This window comes from Phyllobates terribilis, unplaced genomic scaffold (genome assembly GCF_046119375.1).
Source record: "Phyllobates terribilis strain yellow unplaced genomic scaffold, ASM4611937v1 Scaffold_4__5_contigs__length_816908805, whole genome shotgun sequence".
NCBI lineage: Eukaryota > Metazoa > Chordata > Amphibia > Anura > Dendrobatidae > Phyllobates > Phyllobates terribilis.
This window is the reverse complement of record NW_027362764.1, coordinates 221800782-221809746: the sequence shown is the minus strand read 5'-3', so window position 1 is coordinate 221809746 and position 8965 is coordinate 221800782. Positions and strand designations below refer to the sequence as shown.

Genomic DNA, 8965 nt, shown 5'->3' with positions numbered 1-8965 from the left:
CTGTGGGCATACATCTTGAAAGACACTTCCCCCTCAAAGGCTAAGGAGCGGAACTGAGCCCTGTAAGTGTCTGGAATTACAGCATAATGTTCCAAGATGGTCTCTTTAATGTTCCTATAATCACAGCTCCACCAAGAGTCCATAGCTCTATAAGCTTCAGCAGCTCCCCCCTCTAAGAGCCCCACTAGATGTCTGACTCGCTCCCTTTCCGGGACTTCCATTAATCGACATTAATGTTCGAAGTCCTGGAAGAAGCGCTCAATGTCACCTGCAGCCTCATTAAACGGCTTAAAGTCCTTACGGGACACTCTTGGGAATTCCCTCATGGTGGGTGCTGTAGTTACAGTCTGTCTGGAGCTTCTAGCTGCTTGCACCATGCGCTGCCTCTCCTTAACTGTGCGGATGGCCTCCCTCTTATCTTCTATGGTGGCCTCATCTCCAAGCAATGCCATCTCCTCCTCATACCACACAACCCACTGACTTTTTTGGGTATTTACCTCTAGCTCCCGTCTTTCCTCCCCTTGCTGTGGAAATCCTTCTTCGGTGCCATCTTGCAGGCAAGCTTCTTCCAAAGCCTCAATTAATTGCTCCTTGGACAGTCCTTTGTAGCCGACTCCTAATTCACGGGCCTTTGTTTGTAGGCTCAACACAGTCCAGTTCCTGTATCCTGAGGTTCTGGTTCCAGATGTTGATGGGCCGCTGTCCTCCATTCCTTTTGCTCTGATCTCACAGCTGCCAACCAGTTTGTGACAGGGTGTGCGACAAAGCAGGAAGGGACACCAGGCCGATGATCAATCTAACGAAATTTATTAAGGCAGGGAACATAGAACATCAAATATCAATATTGTTCCTTAGGCTGTGTGCCCACGATGCCTTTTTTAAGCGTTTCCGCAGCACCAATTCCGCCGCAGAAACGCTTAAAAAACGCTTGCTAGCAGGTCTGCAATGTTCCCCAATGATAATCCGTATGTGCTGTGCACATGCTGCTTAAATTTCCGCTGCGGATTATCATTGCGGAAAAATCCGCAGCACTAGCATTAATTTTGCGTAATCGCGGCGTTTTAGCCGCCATTGACTTGCTTAATATCCGCATAACTACATGTGCACATGCGGATATTCTGCGATTCAGTGTGCTCTCCTCCAGACCCGGGTACCATAGTACCTGTAAAAAAAAAAAGAATTTAAAATAAACATTATACTCACATTCTGATGGCCTGCGATCTTCTCTACGGTGCGTCCTGGCTCCCCGGCGGCTCGAGATGGTGTAAAACGACCTTCCATGACGTCATTTAGTCATGTGACAGGTCACATTGGCAGTCGCGTGACCTGTCACATGACTAAATGACATCATGGAAGGTCCTTTTACACCACCGTGAGCCGCCCAAGACACCGGACGCACCGGAGAAGGAGACTGGGGGCCATCAGAAGGTGAGTATAATGTTTTCTTTTTATTTTTTACCATTTTTGTTCTTTTTCTTAACTATTAACATGGTTACACTATATAAATCCATGCCAGTTACATGGATTTATATAGTGTGACCAAGTTGTCAAGCACTTTTCCAAGTGATGCTAAAATCGCTTGAAAACCCGCATGTGAAATCGCATGTGCAAAACGAGTGACATACGCTTGGCCCTGGCAGAAAAAACGCATGTAAAATCAGCAGGTGTTTTTTCTGCCAGGGAGATGCAGGAATGCTCAGGAAAAATCTGGAGCATTTCTGCATCGTGGGCACATAGCCTTAGAGTCCACAATGAATCCACACCAAAAAGGGGAACAGTTCCGGGGGCGCCACCTGGCAATCCGACGCCAGGAAAAAGGCAGAAATAATCCTGGGATGAGTTTTATGGATCCAACAGATGAGGGACACAATACAATCCCACGTGGCTGCTTCTAACCATCCACACACGGGCATTAGGATCTCGCCTCAGCGTAAGATTCTAGGCTTTGCACAGCAGCACACAACTAACTGGCCAAAACCATGTGTCTATTGTTCTGTGTCCTGGGATCAGCCCATCGATGGGGGAGGGGGCCCACCTATTGTGAACATGTGGCTACCTTGAGAAGTTTCCAGAAGCTACAGGCTTATATTGGATGAGTCCTATGCTGAAAAGAACAAAGACAGAATCCCCCACTAGATGTTGACCCAGGCCCAATTACATTGCAGTCCAGGAACACAGGCCAAGGGAGGGACACGCTGTTCCAGCTACCTTGACTTCTCTTGCCTTTGTTTTGCTCCTCCGGACAGCAGCCCTACTGTGGAAGCAGTCCAGAGGACCCCGCTGTAGAACCTGATCCCTGTACAGGGATAAAGGGTGAAGGCTGGGGTTCCTCTGGAATCTGCCAGCATGGATCACCCCTATTCTATTTGAGGTAGCCTTTTTGAGTTTGCGGCTTCTGACAGATGTTACAGTGAGATTTCTTAATCAAACTATGCAGAGTAGGGAAGCCTGTGTGACATGCAGAAGTAGTGCTGTTGCTTCAAAAGCATCCAGCAACTGTTACAAATAACACAAGCACAGGAGCCAGGAAGTGTTGTGCTTCAGAAGCATCCAGCAACTAGAGGGGTTAACACAGTCACAAGAGACAGGGAGTGTTTTAGCAGAGCCCCAGGGGGATTGTGGGGAACTTGCTATTGTAGTCTGGCTGAAGCCCAAGAGAAAGGTGGTGTGTTATCTGGATCAGACAGAAGGCAAGGGAACAGAATTCAGATCAGGAGAGAAACTAAACACAGGTCAGATAAACTCCCTGAACTAGCAGTGCAGAGTATTATCGGGCAGGAAGATAAGGACTGGAAGGAATTGTGTCACAGGGATCATCTCCCTCATCAAACCCTCCCCCCTCCATCTCTATGCAGGATAACGAATGCTGTGTACTATTGTGTCCTTGTGAAGGAAAAGCCTGTGGTTGTGTATGCATAGAAGTGTGCTGCTAAGAGATCTAATCTGTGCTGAATTATGCTACTGAAGAAACTGCCGTTACTGTGCCTGCTTTATTAAACTGTACTGTAATGAAGATTGCTGCTGTAATATCCCTGAATTGCACTGCCCGTGCTTCAGATTAAATTCCACTGTTAAACTGTTAAAAAAGACTCTTGTCAGATGTGTCTGGTCAGCAATTGAATCTATCGTGTGCCTGAGAGAATCTGCAGCCTATGGTCGCCCAGAGTAACGGTTTCCCCAGGATTCCAAAGAATTCATGAAACCCGTCTCGCCCTATCTGAACCTAGCGGCGTGTGTGTAACACCTGGAAGGAGACTCCTCGTTTAAGTATTGTTTTCTCTAATAGGATGGATCAGGCAGAATGAAACGGCAAATTTACCTGTGGTTTTGTGGCATAAATACATTGATACATATACATTTAGACTAAAGATCATAAGTATGAAACCTGTTCTCCATTTTATCCTGAACATACAAATAAATTGTGATAAGTGGGCAGGGCACTTATTAAAGTCCAATCTGCCGACACCATGTTGCAGAGCAGGGGGAGTTGAGTTGATTGATATATACAGTAGGGTGTGAGAAAAGATTCAGTATAATGCAGCGCTGGGGTCCAGGGTTCAAATCCCACCAAGAACAACATCTGCAAGGAGTTTGTATGTTCTCCCCGTGTTTGCGTGTGTTTCCTCCGGGTTCTCCGGTTTCCTCCCACACTACAAAGACATACTGATAGGGAATCTAGATTGTGAGCCCCGATGGGGACAGCGACGATAATATATGTAAAGCGCTGCGGAATATGTTAGCGCTATATAAAAATAAAGATTATTATTATTATTATAACCTAGGTTTTAGTAATTTAAACCAATGCGGTTTCTGGGATTTTTGGTCCAGTGGACAGTCCTATCAGTGACTGACAGCTGTCTCTATGCTCAGTTATACAGGACCAAAAATCCCAGACAACATAAAGATGGCATATCCATGCAATCTGTCTGCTGTCCTTGATTAACATTCCAGTGGATAGGAGAAGCTTTGAAATGTTATAATTTTTTTCAAAAGTGTCAATCACTGATTAAACACTGATGGTAAAAACTGACATACTGACCAAACACTGATGAAAATCGGATGTAAAACACCATTTTTTGCCTACAAGTCTTACTGACCTTTCTTGCACCCAGTGCTGAGTCTCTGCCACTGCTCTCGGTGTCAGTTATTGTCTGTAGCACTGACGTCACGTAGACAGTACTGTAGCCAATAACTGAGCTCAGCGTCTCTGCCCAAGTTGACAAAACAGGCCACTCAAAGTCACTGAGCTGACTGATTGGCTGCAACGCTGTCGACGTGATACCAGGAGCAGCAGCGGAGAACCAGCCCTGGCGCGGGGAGGGTAAGTTAAACATAGTTTATTTTTTCAACAAACTCAGTATTTTTCTCTAAACCCTCTTAATTACTGTATGTATGTTATGTAGTGCAAGTATATTAAAGTTCTTACCAATAACCACTCCAGTCCTTTTTTGGCCCTTGTGACACGTCTTCACCTTTACTATCTCACAGTGTGTAGGGCCGTGCTTGTTTTCTAATGAGAACCAAAATGACTGTCCATCAACGTACATCGAGAAAGCGGCTTCTTTTACACACTTGTGAGACAGTCTGTTATCAGGTCATGTGGGCCAGAAGAATACCAGAGCGGCACTAGACATCGGGAAAGACGGTGATGTGTAAGTATTTTTTTAATGTACTATGACACATACGTAATTTGGATGGTTTAGTAAAAAACTGTTTTACTGAGATTTCTTCTTTAAGTGTGAAATGGTGGAACGCTATTATTCACTAATTATAAGTCCATTTTGTGTTTATGAGTTGTTCTGATTACACAATAGCCTACAAAACAATGAAAAGTGCTCCTGAGTTCCTCTTGTATGTATTTTTTTTCCCTCTTAATCACTATATATTTATGGCATATCCTGTGGGGGCCATAAATGTAGCAGATGGGAATACCCCTTTAACAAGAAATTAGTTCAAGAAATGTTTGAAATGCCACAATCTTTAATGAATTTGTTCTTGACCAAATTAACACATTTACAACATAACTTTACAAAAAGATGGTTAGTCGCAAATCAAAGTTGAAGAGGTTGGCCAATACTTTTTTTTAATGACCTTTCATTAGGATAGTTCATCTATATCTGAGGGTGCAACCCCCGGCACCACCATCGATCAGCTATCGTTGCCGGCCGGGAAGTTCTCAGAGCAGCTCCAGTAAACTATAGTGGCCATGGCATCTGTAGAATTGACAGTAACAGCTGATTGGAGGGGGGGGGTGCTGGGTGTCGCACCCCTACCAATCAGATATTGATGGCCTATCCGGAGGATAGGTCATCAATAAAAAAACAGTAGTCAACCCCTTTAAGTTGTAAACATATCATGTTATAGCCTTACTCTTCCACTATAAGACAGGAAAGCTCCTGCATATAGGTCATATAAATCTATAGGGCTCCATTCACCTAAAGGATGCCATAAGAGTATTCTTTTGGCTGGCTGTATTGAATAGTGTAGTGGACAATTTTATTCTATGCAGAGGCAATCCAACAAAGAACATATACGCGCAGTATTTATTTATTTGTCTTATATCGAAACTTATGGGTGACGAAAGTCATTGCATGCATATTCTTAAGACATAAAACACCCTCCGAATGTATACCTCAACCCAAAGGTTGAAATGTCATCTATCAGAGTCTAATACAAATAAAACCAGGTATATAAAATGTAGAAAAGAGTATAAATTTCATTACCAATAAGAATAACCTTGTCAGTAGCTTTTCAAATACAGAACACATAGTCTTTGTATTATAGCACATTTGGTATTTGTAGTACATTTGCCGCTACTTTGCTCGATTGTACAGTGCTGTGTTATTCCGGCGCTTGCACGATTCCACTTGATGTATACTTGCACCGGAGAACTGAAAATTTCAATTTTTCCATTTTAATGGTCTTCGGTCAGGATACAACTGACTATCCTTTACGTTGCATGGTGACAGCTGTCACTAATATTATCTACCTGAGCCAAGATATTTGTCTGATCTGTCATTACACGGTTTCATAGTTTAGCAATTTTTTCCTTTGGCGGCAATAAAAGATCAGGAGACCGAGAACTGCTAAACTTAGGAAGGCGACAGCAATGGCGAGTCTAATAACAGCACCTGAAGAAGATCCACAAAATAGATTAATAAGACAAACACATATACCATTCAGTATTATAAAACGTAAACCACCATTCCAATCAGTGGTCTAAATATAATCTGCACTCAGTGTCGTAGCATGGGTTGCCAGCGCCTGAGGCAAGGCAAGTATTTTGCGCCCCCTAACCTGTCAACTGTTAACTTTCCCTGAGTCCCTTCGAACAGTCCGATATTTAACCCCTTATCCCCCTAAACAAATATATTGTATTCTAATGTAATTAAAGTAAAATGCATTTAATGCTAGATTGTAATCTTGGACCTCTAGTCCTGTATGATATAGCTCTAAGTGTAAGAGAATTTGCCCCAAACCTCCCTGTGTCTCCCCCCCCCCCCCTCAAAATGTAATTTTGGCCCTCCTCCTGCTCAGAAATGGGTGCAGACCTCAGCGGCCCCATGCTACGATGCTGCACAGAACTCCAAGGTGAGGTGACTGTTTTATTCTTTATCAATTATAGTTAGGGTACAGAAAAAATTCACACAGACTTGTACCTCAGTGACATGTGACATAGTCCTTTGCCACTAGATATCTACACCACCACCATAGTACTACATAGAAGGCAACCACAGTGCCAGATAGAAGGCAGCCACAGTGCCAGATAGAAGGCAGCCACAGTGCCAGATAGAAGGAAGAAACTCATTACTAAGGTCAAACAAAACCAAGAGAAAAGAAAATAGGAAAAGTGAGAGGGAGAAAGGGACAAGACAGGTAATAGCGGATCAGTCATTTCCTAGAAATTGGGCATATATTAGAACAAATAAGCATTCTGCTGTAGTGAAGCTACAACTCCCAGCATGCCCTTACAGTCTGGGCTGTTTGTGCATGCTAAAAGTTTTAGTTTTGGGTTCTACATTTTAAAAATGATATTGGAAAGTTAGAGTCAGTTCAATTTGGCAGCTAGATTATTACATGGGATGGATGGAGTCTCATATGATGAGAAGTTGGAAAAGATGGGCTTGTTTAGCTTAGAAAAAAAATGTCATCTTGGTTTGCCATCTTGGTCCTCCTGTGAAGCTCGGCCTTTGGCTGATCTTCATGGGAAAACTGCACTTTCTCTATATCCTGATTTAAGGATGATATACGTTTAATGTCATTTAATTGACGCACAACTTCCTGGATGTAGTACTACGCCTTTGGCCCCAACTGTCACTAATATTTTTTTTGTAAGAAATTGAGTCCCAAATGGTTTTTCACGTATTTAACCCATTTGCTATATATATAAAATTATTTCTCAGGTATACAGATTGGTCAGGATTAAATAAAGAATTTGAGGAATTTATATATTATCTGAATAATAACCAAATGAACCTTTACTAGCAAAATAGGTGGTGATCATATAGATTTACTGTATGTCAAAATATTTATTCATGGATTGCCCCTTATTCACACAATAATATCGTAAACCGATAGCAACTAACTTTCTCTTGCACTATGACAGAGAACATGCATAGTGGGAACTGGTTAGATAAAAGACTACCGAAAGAAAACTTTAAATAAATGCAATGCAATTACTGTAATTACCTGGGCACGGTCAACCAAATTAATTTGGGATGCTTTCATTCCATAAATCAGTTTTTGACATTCAGATCACAGTTCCTGGTATATGCTGCGTCATGTGATTGTCAACGTTTTTACATATGAAAGACGAAACGACCGATGTATAAACGATTTAGCAAAAATCCCTTCAGACAGGAGAGGGATTAATCCAACATTTGAGGGAAAGTCACGGGAGTAATCAACACTGCATGCAAATTTTTTGGGTTTGTGTCACATACCAGTAACAGGTGGTGGAGGAGATAAACATAATCTACTATTAAAGAAGGAAGCAGAGCTGATTTTGCATGAGGAAACTCTAGGTCCTGGTGGTTTGAATTATCGGAATGATTTTAGTCCAGTTCTCCAAAAATGAATTTGTCCATCACCAGATGTTGCAAAAGTAATAAGCACATGTAAATGTTGTTTTTTTTAATGTTTTTCTTTTATTCTTTTATATTGGATAATAAAGTTGGTATATAAGTGACGCGCCCCTGGGCCTGCTGTGTCGCGCAGCGTCTCGCGCACGGGGGCTTACCCGGAACCGGATCAGATGAGGGTTGTAGTCTCCGAGTGGCGGGGACCCGGTCCGTGCCCAGGGGGTCAGACTCAGTGTGTGGCAGTCTTGATAGATGTTATTTGAGTGTCGACTACGCCACCCGTTGATTTGCAGCTATGGAGCTGCCGCTGCAGGGCAGACTGCTGAGGCCGGTGTAGAATTGTGCAGCGTGATAGTATAACCCCCAACGGGAGGGGTATGGCCTCAGGGCAGCCGACGTGGAAGATGGGGGTAGCAGGAACCACTCAGAGACGGTGCGGTGTAATTCAGGGTCTTTACTGGTAACAACGAGAGACCCTCCCGGAGTACTTGCTAGCGAACGGGGCCTGGTCAGTCCTTGAGCAGATGGGATCTCCCCTGGCCAGGCGGAGTTGTAGGCCTCCCAAACTGACTGTACTCTTCTGGCTACCTTGCTAGAAGCGGATATAAGTAGCCCACGTCCCTGAGTGTACCGTGTGGTGCTCACCCGTATGGCCGGTGACTCGGGGCCTTCTATTGGCTTCCGCTCCACGATGGCGGTGCTGGTCCCACACGTGTGACCGTGCCTTCGGGTTTCTGGGCCTGAGGACCTGAAATCCCCTGCCGGTCGGCTTCTGCTGCTGGGTAAGAGTTAGTCCCCACAGCCTCGGACGCCGGGTCCGGTAAGAAAGCTTCTCAGTCAGGGCGAGCTCTGCAGCTGCCAGCCCCTGACTCGTAGTAGTATTG

General features: G+C 43.9%; 1 protein-coding gene across 5 annotated transcripts in view; it reads right to left on the bottom strand.

Moving 5' to 3' along the window:
* Positions 1 to 6015: 6015 nt before the first annotated feature.
* Positions 6016 to 8965, bottom strand: part of ACP3 (acid phosphatase 3) — a 200264-nt gene continuing 197314 nt past the window's right edge. For all 5 annotated transcript variants that reach the window (XM_073678094.1, XM_073678095.1, XM_073678091.1 and 2 more), the window contains one exon: positions 6016 to 6131. In XM_073678094.1, coding sequence (XP_073534195.1) covers positions 6019 to 6131 — 113 coding nt within the window. In that variant the 3' untranslated portion in view covers positions 6016 to 6018. The remainder of the gene's footprint in view (positions 6132 to 8965) is intronic.